This window comes from Accipiter gentilis, chromosome 3 (assembly GCF_929443795.1).
Source record: "Accipiter gentilis chromosome 3, bAccGen1.1, whole genome shotgun sequence".
Classification (NCBI taxonomy): domain Eukaryota; kingdom Metazoa; phylum Chordata; class Aves; order Accipitriformes; family Accipitridae; genus Astur; species Astur gentilis.
The window spans coordinates 5556908-5574394 of NC_064882.1; the positions used below are offsets into that span (position 1 = coordinate 5556908).

Here is a 17487-nt window from a genome sequence, read left to right on the forward strand (position 1 = left end):
ATATTCAGCTCATAATGGAGTTATCATGTGCCATCCAAAGGCCTGTGTCTCATCCTCAGGTATTGTGCTTGGTACAGGCACTTTTACTGTGCTTATTCTCCTTTTTCTCTCTTGCTTACTGTCGTGGTTTAAGCCCAGCCGGTAACGAAGCACCACGCAGCTGCTCGCTCACTCCTCCCCCCGCCGCCCATGGCGGGATGAGGAAAAAATATAAAGAAAGGCTCATGGGTCAATACAAGGACAAAGAGGAATCACTCACCACTTATGGTCATGGGTAAAAGACAGGCTCAACTTGGGGAAGAAACAAAATCAATTTCATTTCCTACAAATCAAAACAAAACAAGGATATTAAGAAGTAAAACCAACCTTAGGACACCTTTCCCCCACCCCTTCTTCCTTCCTGGCTCAACTCCCCTCCCCGTTCTCTCTCCCTCCTCCCCTCAGTGGTGCAGGGGGACAGGGAAGGGGGGGTTGGGGACAGGGAACGGGGGTTGGTGTCAGCTCCCCACACCTTCTCTCTGCTGCTCCTTCCTCTTCAGGGACAGGACTCCTCACTCATCCCCTGCTCCACCGTGGGGTCCCTCCCACTGGAGACAGTCCTTCACCAACTTCTCCAACACGAGTCCTTTCTGCAGGTTGCAGTTCCTCACAAACTTCCCTGGCGTGGGTCCTTTCCGTGGGTCTATCCAGTCACCAACTGCTCCAGTGCGGGCCTTCCCATGGCGTCCCGGCCATCTTGGGGGGCATCCCCCTGCTCCGGCGTGGGCTTCTCCCTCCCCAGGCTGCAGGTGGGCCTCTGCTCCCCCACTCCCCTCCATGGGCTGCAGGGGGGGACACAGCCTGCCGTCTCGCCAGGGCTGCAGGGGCATCCCCTCCTCCGGCGCTCCTCCTCCCCTCCTTCCTCACTGACCTCGGTGTCTGCAGAGGGGTTCCTCTCACGTTCCAGTCCCCCCACTCACTGCAGGTTCCCCTTCCTAAATCTGTTCTCCCAGAGGCGCTACCACCGTCACTGATGGGCTCGGCCTGGGCCAGAGGTGGGTCCCACTGGGAGCTGGGGAAGCTTCTGGCAGCTTCTCACAGGAGCCAGCCCTGCGGTCCCCTCCCCCGCTACCAAAAAACTCCACCGCACAAACTTTACAAACACTTACTTACATTTGGTGGATTCCTAATCATCAGCCTCACAAGCATTTGCCTACTACTTCGTAAACTGTCAAATGGCTACTTAGGCTAGCCGTGACCCATTTCATATATGCAATATGTTCACACATACCCACTGGTTGACATAATTTCAGTTCTTTGTATTAGTATTGAGAACTAATACTATATTAATATATATGAGTTATACAACAGTTACTGTTTTAACTGGAATATGGAAGAAATATCCACCACTGTGAGGTTTTAAATTACCTGTGAGTTATTTCATACCATGTGCAGATGATGTGATACTGGTCAATCATAGTCATAGAATGATTTGGGTTGCAAGGTACCCCAATGCTAACTCTTGTCTTAATTTTCTCTCCGGCTCTCTGCCCTCCTTTCCTGTTCTTGTCATTAGAAATAATAACTAAAAGACTTACGTGACCAACGTCTCAAACACAGACTTTTTAAGGAATAATAGAAATACAAATTTGCTTTTCAAGATGTAAAAGATAGGTATTTTTACATAAGAAGAAATAGAAAATCTCTTACTCCATGAACAACTTGCTCAGGTTTAGTCTTCTGGATGTAGGTGTGTGAATGGGTTGCTCTGCTTATTCAAAAAAGAGATTCAGAAGCTTTATCAGCTGATTGTTTTCTCAGCGTGGAATGGTGTTCCCTCAGTAGAAGGAATCTTTTCCTGTTATCTCCTAACCTATTTTTAAGTTATTTTTAAACACATTTTTATAGAAAAATAATACAATGATATTTCAAAGAAAATTCAAAATGAGAAATAACTAGGTAACAGTGCTATGGGAAAAGATTGGTGGGTTAGAATGAACAGCTAAGGGGATCCTAGTGAAAAACTTGTGGACTGTGAATCAGCTGTGTCACACTGGGTTTTTTTGGAAGGGAAATGTTATTTTGAAATATGTCAATATATGTTATGTGTTGCTGATGCAGTTATAGAGCTGATGTATGTTAAAAAAATCCTTAGTTCTAGACAATTCTGAATTGGAATAGTGGAGTCATTTAGGCAACATATATTAAAAAAAGTGTTAAAAATAGAAGAAGAGAAGACTGGAAGATAACTGAAACAAAAGAAGATGACTTTGTTTTCCTTTAAAGATTAAATGTTTTCTGTGTTCACTGTGATGCAAGCAAGTCAGGAAAAATAAGAAAAAAATATATTATTTGTAGTTGAGGGGATTTTGGCAAAGTTTCATTCAGGATGAAACTGAGGACAGTTAGGCACTGCTTCAGGTTTTAAAAGGTTCTGGAACACCCTCTCCGTATCATGGAATAATTTAGGCTGGCAGTGGCCTCTACAGTTACCTAGTTCAACCAGTTTCTTAAAGCAGATCTAACTTCAAAATAATTCAGGTTGTACAGGGTCTTGTTCAGTTGAATTATGAGCATCTCGCAAGATAGAGGTGAAGTGACAGAGCCTGCATGGCCTCTTTGGACAATGCGTTCCAGTGCTTAATCACTGTTATTGTGGGAAAAAACCCAACACCAAACAAAAAAAACCCCACACATGAAAAATACTAGGGGAGTTTAAAACCAGGTTATATAGGAATCTTTCTGTAGCAGGCAAAGCGTAGCTGATTTTATCTTGGAGCAGGAAGGAGGATGAACTACACTGTCTCTTGGATTTGTATGTTTGTGATTTTTGTGGTAACTAGTTCTGTAAATAATATATTTTTCTACTTTTAATTGCAGCAGGAGAAGAATCAGGAAAGCTCAAGAAATAAAGGTAAGTGGTTATTATTTTCAAAATGTGGAGATTCTTGTAATTATCACAAATCTAACATCCATTGTTGGTAAAAAATTATCCAGACAGGTTGTTTGCTGAGTATTTTGGTATTCAAAATGACAAAAATATATCTAGGAAAGGGAGATGAAATGTAGAAAGTATATGTATAAGCTACTATTTTTGGAACTCTGCTTGAGATGAACAAGACTGACTGCTGTACTCTGGATGGGATGGGCTGCACAGCTTCTCACTAAGTTTGTGTCCTCGACTTTGAATGCTTATTATACTTCAATAAAACATCGCTACAGTCACTTTAGCTTCTCTCTTTCCATTCAGTGAATCTATAACTAGATGTGATTCTAATTTATGCACAAATTAATCATGTCCTTAGCAGGCTGCCTTGCAAAACTACTGTCATCAGTGGGTTTTGCATACAATTTTTTTATACTTTCACTGCACCCTTACTCTGTGCCAGTTGCTAAGCACTACGTGAAATAGAATATCCAGGTTAAAGAAATAGCCTTGTATCAAGAAAATTGTAAGAGTTCAGAAATTCAAATTGTGGATTTTATGCTTCTTTCTAATATAAAGCCTGTTAAAAGACAGAACACCCAAATCTCTTTGTTAAAAATTTGCTAAGCAAGCAGTGAAAGGCAAAATCGCCAATAGAGGCAAAGATTTTTGTCTTGATATTTTAGTTGCTTGTAGAAGTAGGCTATGATGTACTTTAAAAAGGAAAACAAAGGGAAGGTAGAAGAAGAAAGAACGCCAGTTAAATGTTACAGAGAGGAGGAAATTAAGTGACAAACTAACCTATATCTTTTTTATTGCCTTAGGAAGCAAAGCTTAATCATATCACCTGAGTTAGCTGTTCTTAATTTGGTTATTTATGTATCACAGTACTCATTAATCTCAATTTCCTTGCTTTCCCTCACACTAAGGCTATACACGGGCATCTAAAGTCAAACTAAATCTGATGGTTGTTTGGAGTTTTGTCAGGACAATTACATTGTTTATGATTATATCATAATTTACATCATCTGAAGGACCTATGTTCCTTCATTTGAAGAGTGTGCATGGTAAAATAAACTAAAAAAACCCCTTCAGTTTCAACCAGTTTGTGATTTATAATTTTCTTTTCTGAAGTAATACGACATATAGTTGAATCATCTCTAGATGTTGTGAGTTCAAAACCTTGATGTATTGTTCAAAAACCTTTCCTGTCTTATGACTTAATACAAATTATATAAAAGACTGTGAAAGCTCAGATTAGATTACAGAAATAAGATAATAAGATATCTGTGAATACTTCATTTTAGAGAAATAACAAACTTTAAGCCTCTATCTACAAAGAAGGATCCTGAAGTTGGACATTCTTTCTGGATTTTTATGTTTTATTTCATTTATATTATGCTGTTTCACACTACCCCTAACACCCCTGTTGCCAGATGTATGGTCATTATGGTATATATGTGAGGAACAAGTAAAAGTAGGAATAAAATAATGAGCTAGTTGGGAGTGCCCATCATAATCATTAGCTGTTAGTTTAGTTAACTAACCACAGAAGCAATTTTCAAAGGCTTATAAAATGTTGCCCACAACTACAGTCAAAGGAAAGGAGATATCCATTATCTCCAAACAGGCAGTGAAATTGGTGCTCAGCTGCACAAAATTTGTTGTGATTATATCTGTAAAATCTCTTGAGGAAATTTTTAATCTACTAAACTTCCTGCATGCTGTGCATGTCTCTGCCTAAACTAACAATTCAACTTGGAAGATTTCAGTGGTCTGAAAGACTACTCATGCACAGAGTAGGCTTTTGAAAATATTATATATACAGATATGCTTAATTGCTTAATGCTTTTTGGGGGTTGTTTTGTTGTTTGGGTTTTTTGGCTTTCTGTTTAAATATTGTTTAAATTTCTTATTTGTTTCCATGTGTTCTCTTTCCATGTCATTGCAAAGTTTCAGAAAGAGATTTCTATTTCACTTGTAACTTAGGGCATATAAGACATTAAAAGTGTTTCTGCTTAAAACACTGGTTGATTCGGACAAAACAAGGCTAAATTAATGTTTCAGCATAAACGTTCCTGCGTTGTCAGTGAGGAACTACCCTTCACATGCAGTATCTAAATGTGTTGTGCTCTGCATGTGTTCTTGTGAGATAGGCAAATTATCCCCAGGTTCTTGGGACAGGGTTCTAACAGTATTCCTCACACTCGCTGCATATGACAGCTGCTGTATATGGTAAAAGGACAGAAATATTTTCTGTGGTTCCTTAAACGTTCCAAAACTTTCAGAACCAATGCTATCTTCTTAATTCAGAGGACAGTTACAGCTCATGTTACACATCCCTACCAAATGAAACTCTGGAATCTCTGGTGTGCTTTGTAACTTCCACTGATATCAGTATTTCAGTATCTAATTTTTACCAATAATTTCTTTAAGATTGTATTTTTATAAGAGGAGGATATTGCAGCAAAATTAAAGTCAAATGCCTTTTGACTTCAGCAGGATCAAGATGTTAGTAACAAGCACCATTCTGTATCTTATATTATAAATGCCTAGTAATTTTTCATTTCACTTCATTTATTGCTGTAAAAGAAATCTGATTCCTATTCATATTTTAGTAATGAAGTTATTGGTTTGTAGTGTTTGGTTTTTCTCCTGACATTTTTCTGACCCACTTGTTTTTCCCATCTGTTACTTCTGCTGTCAGCCTCTAAGTCAATCACACCAAAATAGAAGCTGATACTCAAACATGCCCTGTTCTGACACTAATCCCATCTCTCTCTGATCTGCGATACTCTTTTTTTGTTTCATTTAAAGGATAACAGATCTTTGTGTACACTGTTTGAGAAAAAAGCAACACTTTTTATGTAAAATAATATGTTATCATTTTACAATTTTAGTGTATGCTGGCAAACTTCCTTATATTTCTGAGAATTTTCATGCATGAAAATGACTATCACCAGTGTGAAATACAAATGAAATTAGTTTCATACCACGTCTTCAATATGAAAAAAAAATAACAAGGCAAGCAATCACCAACTAAAGCCTTGCTAAATTTTACTTGCTAGTTTGGAGTCACAATTTTACCTTCTTGACTTCTCTTCTCCAGTGTTAACTCCTCTAGACAAATGAACATTTTATTCCAAACCTATAGTGGATGATGAAATAGGTATTTTTGGGATGATATGAAAAAATGTTTGCCAGTATCAGAAATTGTGTTGTATTTAAGCAACGTGCAGAATTTTCTTCTCAGCTTACGCTTAACTTTGGAGAATTTCAGGTGCTTTTAATAGAGTACATTATAAACTTTAGAGTGGATTTTTTTTCTGACAACATTATTCCAGAAAACTTTTATGTCTAAAGAACCAGAAGGTTGACTAGTGACACATATCAACTGTTTGCCAAACCTCAAAGTCATCTCAATTCCTTTGCTCAGGAAAAACACGGGCATGCTGGAAGTGAGTCATAAAATATTTCAGTTAAATGGTAACATTTCTGATGAGAACTTTTCTGTTAAGAACCAAAAATGAATTAGGAAATTAAAATTAATTTCAGCATAGAAAAGCAGTGTTTAATACATGTTTCTAAAAAACAACAGCAGCAATACCAGAGAAAATCTACCAGAACAAAAAAGCTAAAAACCAGTTTTGAATTAGGTTTGTGTCCTGGTTTCAGCTGGGATAGAATTAATTTTCTTTCTAGTAGCTGGTATAGTGTTATGCTTTAGGTTTAGTATGAGAAGAATGTTGATAACACACTGATGTTTTCAGTTGTTGCTAAGTAGTGTTTAGACTAAGTCAAGGATTTTTCAGCTTCTCCTGCCCAGCAAACAAGAAGGCTGGAGGGGCACAAGAAGTTGGGAGGGGACACAGCCAGGACAGCTGACCCATACTGGCTAAAGGGATATGCTATACCATGTGATGTCATGCCCAGTATATAAACTGGGGGGAGTTGGCCAGGGAGGGTGGATCACTGCTTAGGAACTAACTGGGCTTCAGTTGGCAAGTGGTAAGCAACTGCATTGTGCATCACTTGTTTTGTATATTCCAGTCCTTTTATTAGTATTGTTGTCATTTTATTATTATAATTATTATTTTCTTCCTTTCTGTCCTGTTAAACTCTTCTTATCTCAACCCCCGAGATTTACCTTTTCCTTCCAATTCTCTCCCCCATCCCACTGGGTGGGGGGAAAGTGAGTGAGCGGCTGCGTGGTGCTTAGTTGCTGGCTGGGGTTAAACCACAATAACTTGAGAGTAAGGTGGTCATTTTGCTGATATTGATCAATGAGATGATACTGTACATAACTTGTGTAACTTTGGCTATTTGTTTTAGGAACTTAAAGAACAGCTACTGAAGGATATAAAAATTGCTTCAGCTAACATTTGGAAAACATACACTTTTCATAGCATTTGCAAAATGTGCATGCAAATAATTTTAATGATACTAACTTGAACACTTAAGTACACTTTGGAGACTGACTGTATAGTATACTGTTAAAATTTTTGCTAGCTACTATTGATCTGAGCTTTGAACATCATTAAAGCCCAAAACTAAACAGGAGAATATTGACTGACAGTATTTTAATTACAGCCTGAGTTTCTAATTGTATTCAGTCCCTCTCATTTAATGCTTACCTTAATAATCTGAATATGAAATCATTGTTGACTCACAGATCAGTTTCAAAAATTTAATTCTCTATTATTATGAACATATTGCCAGACTCTTCTGATATCATTAACAAACATCTGTTCCTTTTATAATTTTTAGCTACCAAAAATAAAGAGGATACCATATGGGCATCACTTGCATATCTTACTTGCTTTTTACTCCTTAAAAAGTTAGCATACCTGCACAACATTTGTGGCTTTGTCTGGGATTCCAGATTAGTGTTGCAGTCTTTTTCTATAAAGTGATAAATGTAAGAAAAGGAGTGAAAAAAATTAAGATTGCTCAAAATGGAAAGAACTTAAGGGACAAAACCAGTAAGGCATCAATTAAAGCAATAACTTTTAAAAGTGACAACTTCTCTTGAGATACTCTCAAATGCCAGTGGGTGATCAAACTTATGCCTATCCTCTGATATGGCTGGCTGTTATTATTTTTTATAATGGACAAAGCTGTGTATATTCTGATGCACAATACATGGCATCAGTGTCTTATGTCATGTTAAACCAATTAACTATGGCAAAAAATGCACTTCATTACTTTCCATAATGTATCCAGTGACTCATTATGTCTGCTCAATCAAATTATTCTAATTTTCTATTTCAGCAGACTTATATTATGTGAGTACGGTTAGAATCTGAACTGCAATCCTCCTGGACTGAATTGATTAATGTTTTAGTTTGTTACACTGTAGTAACCCTTCTCTGGTAGAGCAGTACATATCAGAAAAAAATGTTGTATTTTAGAGAATATACGTAACAGCAGGCAGGCTAGTAAATGTTTGTCTGAAAGTGTCATTTTCATTGGAGTGCAGCTGGTAAATAATGTGACCTATAGCGTTCTTCGTTCTGAAGGTTTTTGCTTTGTCATTATGTTCCAATTTACCTGAGTGAATCAAGTTTTAAGAAGTGGTATGAGGATTGTTTGAATTAAGTGTGTCAGATACTATCCCTCTTATCCTATTCCATTCTCCTCCAAAGCCTAGGCAACTGAAACTCAAATCTCTTGTCACTTAAGGATTGCCATAAGAAATGCAGCTCTGTCTTCCACCTGAACAATTCTCAATTCCTTTTCATTTCCATGCTCTTAGAAGAGACCCACAGACACAGTATTATTAACTGAATGTTGTGATGTTTTATTTATTTATTATTACCTTGGAATGGCTCTAGCGTGATTAACATCTGTAAAAATGCCATTTTTTTTCCTAGGTTCTGAATCAATTCGGAGTCAGATTATGACATGCATTGGAAAGAAACATAACTCTTTATCTGTGAAGATAATTTTAATGTAACAGTTAATCTTACAATCTTATTTTTAAACAGACCTGAAGCTCATTGTGAGAAAGTGACGTGTGTGGGTCAGAGGGTCAGATATAAGTTCTAGGGAATATCTTTGATAACAGTGCAATTGCCCAAACTTTGACAGTATACATTAAGAGCAAGGTCTGTGCTCTACTATACAGCTTTGTGAAAAGGCTTTCTTATTTATTTTAAACAAGGCATTAATTGATGAAGCTGAATTCCAGTTTTTTTAAGATCTGTCTGTCAACACAGCGCATTATTTGTACAGTAACCTAGTCAGAGTTGCTACCAGTGTATGTCCATGGAGATAAACAGAGTAAACTGCAAGAATATGTTTGACTCACCGGTTGTTGTCTTGGGGTAAGTGTTCCTTATGTTAGTCAAGAAAGTAAGTAAAAGTACTCAAGTAATAACAAGTGAGTACAGCATGGGTCAAATATAACAGAATTGCAGCATTTTAAAATATGTCTGTATTTTAAAATACAGACATACCTTCCATAACAGTGAAAAAATTGTCTGCAGTTTTAGCATGGTGGTGTCAGGGGATGAACAGTATCACATAGAATTTCTTGAGTGTTATATTACAATTGGTGTCCATATTTCAGCGTAGGAGTTAGAAATAACTTTATGCCGGCTGGTTCCAAAGTTTCTAAGTTCACTTTTGTGATGAAAAAGTATGTATACTAATAAGCTAATAACTAGAAAACAAAAGAGACAGAATGAGTCTGAAAAGTTTTTGTAAATTACTGAAAAATTCACGGCTGTTGCTGTATATTTAGAAAATGAATTGGAATAACAAGATATGCCTGCAATTTTTCTTACATGCACGTGTCCATTATATCTGCCGCTAATCTAGAGCTATGTGAGGGGGTCACACGTATGCTGATGACCACTACAGAGATACCTACTGATATATATTACATATATATTATCATATACATATGTATTATTTATATAATGACAGTGGAGAAAATGTGAAGACAAAAATTTTCTCCAACTGTGTTTTTTTGCATTCCTAATAGAAAGAAATTAATGTGAGATGTATCTGACTTGTTAGGAGCTTTAGGAATTATATACACAAAGAACTTCTTTCATCTTTTGGTATTTTTAAGGCAGAGAAATGGACATCTGACTTCATTTTTCTTCTCATATGTAATACCCATGCCATTCAGAAACTTGGAAGGGAAAAAATGGCCTGTGTCAAAATTCCAGGCAAGAACTCTTCTTCTGCAAAATGTTATATCTATACTAACAAGAGATATAATGGTTATTTCTGTATGTAGTAGCATTGTAGAGCTAACACGAGATTGGTATCCCAGTCTAGTTTTTTTTTTTTAAATTCATCCATGTCCTTCTAAAATTTATGTTACATTCTGTTAAATTGTTAAATTTGTTTCAGAGCAGACATTTTGAACTTGAGTAGAGAGAATCTTTTCAGCAGTATTCATGAAGATCTCTCAGTAGTGCACAAACACTTCATTTGAACAGATACAGCAGAGAAGAGATTCAACACTGGCGGGGGGAGGGGAGAGGAGTCCTGAATACTTACTGGCATACATATTCATTCCTGTTAAGACTCTACTAGCTTTAAAGAAGTCACTCAAAGGATGAATGTAGAAATTTTGCTTATTTAAATTTAAATGTATTAGTAGTCTGAATTTTAATGATATGTGACCCACAAATGACTTTGAGTAGCAGTACAGTTTGACTAGCACTCTGAATTTTTAAATTTTTTTTCATGCAAATTTTGTTTAAAAGCTTCCATGTAAAAGTAGCTACTCTTTAACTTGAACACTCTAGTGCAAATGTTTTGGAGAGTTTCTTCCATTGTTTCTGGTGTAGGCTGAGAAAAGTTAATGAACATGATTATCTTTAAGTTAGTCTGTTCTTTTGTTATTAATAATATTGAGTTTTGTAAGTTAAAAATTCATGCTAAAAGCTTTGTAATTTCATATATTAAGATTCTCCTCTGTGCTTAAGACAAGTGAATTTCACTTTAAAGAATAAATATTCTGAAATATGTGTATTTTCAGTAATACTAGCTTTGTTTTACTTCATTCTTTCTTCTTAAAAGAGGTAGACAAACAACAGATGGCTTTATGAAGTAATTTGAATTGGCTCTTGAGCATTGAAGACTTGCACTAAATTCATAGGGAGAATGCAGTGCAATGAGAAAGTATACTTGGATCCTTTAATATACATAATATAAACATTAGTGCAATGTCTGTAGGCTATGCGTGTCATGTTTCTCACATGTAGTGAATAATAATTTGATTACACTTACAATGGAAATCTAAGAATGTAAAATGGGTCATTCCCTGTGAAGCTTAGAGGTCTCATGGCTTTGGTGCATTTAGGTATACTGGTTTAAAATGTTACCCACCTCTTCTGCACACCCTGCTCCTTTGCAGAACCTTAGTATTCTTGTAATGAGGAGCAAAATATGTTTTGTAGCATCACCATAAGTATCTTAGTTAAGTTTGGCATATAATAGCCAGGGGGAGCAGGTAGTTTCCAAGTACTTGTGTTGTAGAAGGCAGTTGTTACAACTAAAAATAATCAAATCAGAATGATAGAAAGAACAACTTGTGTTTTGTGTTGCAGACTGTTGAAGCAAGGTAGTCTTCATATCTTAACACCTTGAAGTTTTCCTTTTAGAATAGATTTTTAAAAAAGAATAGCGTATGTTAGAAATTATTATAATGCTGCTACAATAGAAAATTACATTTTACTTGTAAATAACTACACAATGTAATAGCTAAAGAATCAATGTTAGAATTTTGGGGAAAGCAACTTTCATTATTTCTGTTTATTCTTCTATAGCATAACCCTTGCTTTATCAGAAGATCTCAGTATTGTCTCAATATAAGCTTATCTAAAATAGTCTGCTGTAATACCTTGTTAGTGAGCAAAAAGGAGGCTATGGTATTGATATCACTGAAAAAGATATACATAGAGATCCTTTTAAAAATCCACGGGGATCTTTACAAGCTCTCAAGCATGCTTTTCTAGATATGAACTTAAAAACTGATATAGACAATAGTTCAATTAGACTGTTCATAAAAGAGTATTTAAAGGAGAGGAGTGGTTGTCCTGAAAGAAAAAGTGAAGTGCGGGCAAAGTACATAACATTCAGAAGCAACAGATCACACGTACTGGTATTTCAGAAATAAATTCTATTTAACTTACATTGTTTTAAAATAAATACCTGTAAATAGATGTCTTTTTAATTCAGGTACCATGCCATTGTTTTTTATTGTACATTTAAAACACTAAAGTTTAATAGCTATTAACATAACCTGCAGATAGGTTTTCTGTGCTGTTTATAGGCTATAAAACATTTATTTTAAGAGCACTTATGCAGAAAAAACCCAACATATTTGTGTTACACAGGAGAAATTCCCTTACTCATACCATCTAAAACAGAATTACTTTTTGCACTAATTGTGAATTGTTTAGAATGCTATTGATTATATATTGGGAACATATTTTCTCACATCAGATATCTCTTGCAAGCAACTTAAAGGACAATCAGAACTTACATAACCTTGAAGGATGAGTCTGGTGAACAGAATTTCCACCCCCCACCCTCACTCTTAATTATTGCAGCACTGTATATCACTCAGATGCCAGTTGAAACAATTACAATATTCATTTTTTGCCTTACTCTTTGAATAGCAAGGGTTGATAAATTTCATTATCCATTAAGGTCATGTTCTAGTTTACTCCAAGCACACCCTTTTGCCACTGCTTCAGACACTGGAACACTATTAACAGTGTCAGAACCTGTTAACGTTTACATCATAACTGGAAGCAGATATTAAAGTGAAGTACAAATTAAAGACTGCTAAAATGCCTGCCAGTAACAATTATGGTAGGGCAGTATTAAATTTCTTATTTGTTTCCGAAGGTCAGATTAATAAAGCTGCATGGCACATTATCATAAAGGGTGGACCCAGCTGTCTGTTTTGATTATGCTTAAAAGTCTAGTGTTTCTAAGGAGACTTTGCAAGGAATTAATGCATCCATTATAACTAGCAGTATAAATGTGGGTAATTATTAGACCCTTTTCTGAAGAGATCCAAACCAGAGGTTGCTGTCGATCAAATGTCTTTTTGCTTTTCAATTTACAAATATAAAAAGTAGGCTTCTTTTATAAATTCCTTTGAGCTTTTAATCCTTAAATTTTAAATAGCTCACCAAGTACCTGAAAAGCTAATTCCTTAGATGAACCAGCTGTAAACTAAACTGCATCAAATATTAAAAATAGACCTATCCATATCTATTCCAACATGACTTAATGAAACTTTGTGGTTTGTTTTTCCCTTCTTTCCCTTTTTCTTTATTCAGAAGCATTTTCAGGAATCTTATTAAAAAAAAATAGTGGTTTTTAACCCAGAAGATGTACAGCAACAGTTTCCTGCTATTTTGTATACCTGACAGAAATATGAAAAATATTCTCTATTATTATTCCTACTGTGAAGAACATAGGGATCTTCAGGAGAAATGTTAATTGTATGGGTATCTAGATATCTATCTATCTATCTAATACCATACTAATAATGTAGTACCCTGATACATGAATAAGCAAAAGCCCATGGGTGTTACACAAATGAACATAACTTAGTTTTACCAATTTGGTACTTAAAAGAGTCCTAGTGTTTTAAATTTTTTTGGAAGACAAACTTCAGGTTTGTTGCCAAGTAGAGAGCAATTCTTTCTTTTCCCCAGAAAATTTACACTGGAACTGATCCCCATTTATGCACAAATTCTTCATAAAATAATTTCAGCACAAAGGGACACTACTGGGCTTTAAATGAGGAAAATTTTATCTTCTGAAGGTGTACTTTTTGGACCATATAGATGTTGGCTAGTCATAGATGTTCCACAGGTTAGAACTACAAGCAGTTTAACTATTTAAATTAAAGATTTTCATCCATTTAAAACAGTGGATAGATAGTTTATTGCTTAAAATTTAATTCTCTAGAGTCAAATTAAAAACTGTGTTTACATTGCAGCTATTCAAGTGATCAGTACAAAAAGATACAAGAATTCTTTGATTATGCAGTTGCATACATCTTTGGTAAATGAATGCAATTTTCTACCCTTTCTTCCTCGGCATTTTTGAAAATAGCTTTTTAAAGGTTTGTTAAAATGTAAAATTTAATTAGATATGGTAAAAAAAAAAAATTGTGGTTTTTTTTCCTTTAAATCCACATAAGTTAACAAAAATCACAGCATCCTGTGAAGAAAAAAAGAAACTACTGATTTGGCAAGATGTTGCCAGTATAGTTAATAAGATATAGATCTGCATATATTGCTGAAGGAATTGAATGACTTTCAGGTTCAGAATAACCTTTTTGCTATAATCAAGGTTATATTTCTGAAACAACAATGGAAAAAGGGGAAAAAAAAAGTTAATCAACTGTATGATGACTTGAGTAACCAACAAGTCATAAAGAAACAAATGTGTTCATGACATAACAAGGAAGGTTTTCCTAGCAGAGATAGAAAAATAATAATAAGTATTATATATGACACTACTTAAACCTCATCTGACATACTGTATCTATGTCTGAATGTTCATGTTTCAGATTGAATTGATTTTGATCTTGAACAGGTACAGGGACGGGCCACTGCAGTGATCAGACAGTATTTTATAAGTGAAAACTCAAGAACTAGCAGAATGGAAGATTTGAAAGTGTTTTGGTAAAAAAATGCTTGAAAAGAGTATGGAACTCCTGAGATGAAAAGTTAGCTAGGTTATCATTATTTTAAGCAAGACAGTTCTCCTTGCATGCAGCAAGGTATTTCTCTACGTGCAGCTTATTCCTCTTCGTATGAATTAATATGATAGATTTAAAAATACCATGTGTGATTGTGTGCAAATGATAAAGTAAAAATGGAATGAAGCCTGTTTCAGGAGGAATTTCCCTGGTTCTGTGGAACTAAGGAGGACATTTGATGCTTTGCCAGTAGACAAATTTGTTTGAGTTCATGCAAAGAGATACATTAATGAGAAAAAACACCTCAGGAAATTGTCTGAAGGAGATGGTAGAAGGACCCATAGCCTCTCTCTTAGGTTGAAGCAAGATTTCCCTTACCTGGAAGACTAACCTAAGGTAATCTGTTCACAGGGCAAGGTAATATGCTTCATTTGGGGTATGACAAAACCTCTGCATTGTTGCCTTCTGTTTCCTGTGTAAAGATAACTCTGGTTGTGTAGCCATAGCCTGGATCATTTTCTCTAAAGCCACCTTTTTCAGGGTTCTTTCCCACCTGTGCCCAATTTTGTGTAAGCTAAGTCTCCATTTTTCATACCAGCCGTTCATATCTTTGGTGATTTGATATAGCAGAAAGTAATCTGTGTTGTCAGGAGAGAACATGTGTAAGGCTTTGAAATGCAGCCTCCCTTGAATATCCAAGGGTAGGATATGCCTTTGAACTTCTAAAGCTTTTTAGAGGTCAAGTACTTGAAGTCACGTCTAGCTTTTTTCATAGTCATGGGACACATAGCTTTCAGTTTCAGAGTCCAAAGAGGAGTGGACTTTATGGGATAGTCTGGGTGAAAACAGTACAGGGGAACACTCAATTTGGATCACATCTTTACCTGCATATTGTTCGTTTAACCTACGTTTCCATCACCTTGGAGGGCCTGATGACTCTTTAAGAAAAAATTGTACTTTATTAATTAATATTCATTCAAGTATTTTCTAGTCTTTAAGATGTTATCTGAAATCCTAATAGGATAAGCTCCTACTGATTGTTAAAGTTTTTTTGATCTATGTAACGCATGGATAATTGTCAGAAAAAGTTTATCTTACCAAATTGTAATAGTTGACAATAAGATTCACCAAATTTTGTTTTGCTCAGATACTGAAAGGATAGCCAAATGCCATCATGGCAATGGTAGTAACAAACTGTCATTCTGTGTGGCCCTGCACAGCTACAAGTGGAGGCATTTGGCTGTTTAGGTAACAGTTACTGATCAAAAAGCTGTTTATCAGCGTTTCCAGCCTGGGAAAGAAATACAATAGGACATATTTTTGTCCACACATCTATCACAATTTTCTTGCACAGGAACTGGTTAAAAGGTAAAGCCATGGTTGATAAAGTCCTGGTGGATCCTTGGTTAAATAATCTAAGAGATTTGACACAAGTGATTGCACATCTAAATACCATTCTATAAGCAAGTGTATTTGTATCCAAAAGCAAAGTGATATAGCAGGATGCTTTCTCCTCTTCATGCTTGCTGGACTTTGTAGAATGTAGAATCTATTCACACATATGGTGCACTGGCTGTAAATTTTTGTTTTCCTAGCATTTGGCTTTCTGTCTAGACTTAGCCTAAGCATAGGCTTAGACTGCTATGCTGGCAGGATCTTAATACAAAAATTCTTGATAATACAGTTCCAATCACTCTCCATTTAAATTATGCACAAAGAACACAGATACAATTGTGAATGCTGGCCCACTAGCAATAATCAGTCAAATCTTGATGTTTTTATTCTCTTAAAACACCATAAAAATCAATGATGGCATTGCTTGAATAGAAATTTAAGAAAAAGTTTTATTATGGTTCAAAAATAAATAAGTCTAAGAATATTAAACCATGCATTTTTCTCAGTTTTATAAAATCCTGCATAGAGCCGATTAAATGAAGGCTCTCGGGAGGCAGGGAAGAATAAAGAATTTTAGCAAATAGAAAGGCATACAAAAAAATCATTTGTAGTGTAAGTGCCACCAAGGTTCTAATTAGCACACATTGATTCTTCCTCATAAAATCTAAAAGCTGTGATTTTGTAGCTTTAAGGATAATTGCCCACTAAAAATGCACTACAAATGCTGAAAAAACCCCAATAATATAATATTCTGGTATCATAGTTTCTGTGCGCAAAGGATCATTTATGTAGCTTGCACTCTGGTCTAATTAGCAGTAATCTGACCTTCTTTCTCCAGAAACATTGAAAAATCTTGTTACTCTTTATAATTGTCATTGACATCTTAAAATAAAAGCAGTATATAGAGTTACGAGTATGATAAATAAAATTGGCAGAAGTTGTACAGCATCATAAAATCTAAAGAGAATGTATTTATATTGCTTAGACTCTTTCCAGGGTGGTTCAACAGGCTCCTATGTAAATATATATGGATAAACTTATAGAAATACATGTGTATATTTTCACAGACATAGACACACATAAAATATCAGGACTGAGCCATAAATAGATGGGGGTTTAGTTTTTAGTTTTGCTGTGTTTTGCAAATTTAGCAGGGAATTAGTTGTGTGGAGAGTGAATCTAGGCTCCCACTTGTTCCCAATTAAGATGGCACAGTTACTAAAATCTAGATTAGCTTTAAACTGTTTTAATTATAACTTGGTAAATACAATTTAATAGTATATATTGATACTAATTGACCAATTTAGCTTCTTTTTGTTCCTGTACATCATTGAAACATTTGTTATCTTTACTTCTAGAGATAAAAAACCCCTGTAAAACAAAGGGGGATTTCACATGATTTCACATTGTCTACACTTCTTTACATGTTTATCTAATGAAATTATAACCCTTTTGCAGGTCCTTGTTGTTTTCCACTTAAGTTTAAATGCTTAGT

At 35.5% G+C, this 17487-nt stretch overlaps 1 protein-coding gene across 2 annotated transcripts in view; it reads left to right on the forward strand.

Moving 5' to 3' along the window:
* FSTL5 (follistatin like 5) overlaps nucleotides 1-17487 on the forward strand; it is a 341876-nt gene that overhangs the window by 48673 nt on the left and 275716 nt on the right. For both annotated transcript variants that reach the window (XM_049833673.1, XM_049833682.1), the window contains exon 3: nucleotides 2860-2893. In XM_049833673.1, coding sequence (XP_049689630.1) covers nucleotides 2860-2893 — 34 coding nt within the window. The remainder of the gene's footprint in view (nucleotides 1-2859; nucleotides 2894-17487) is intronic.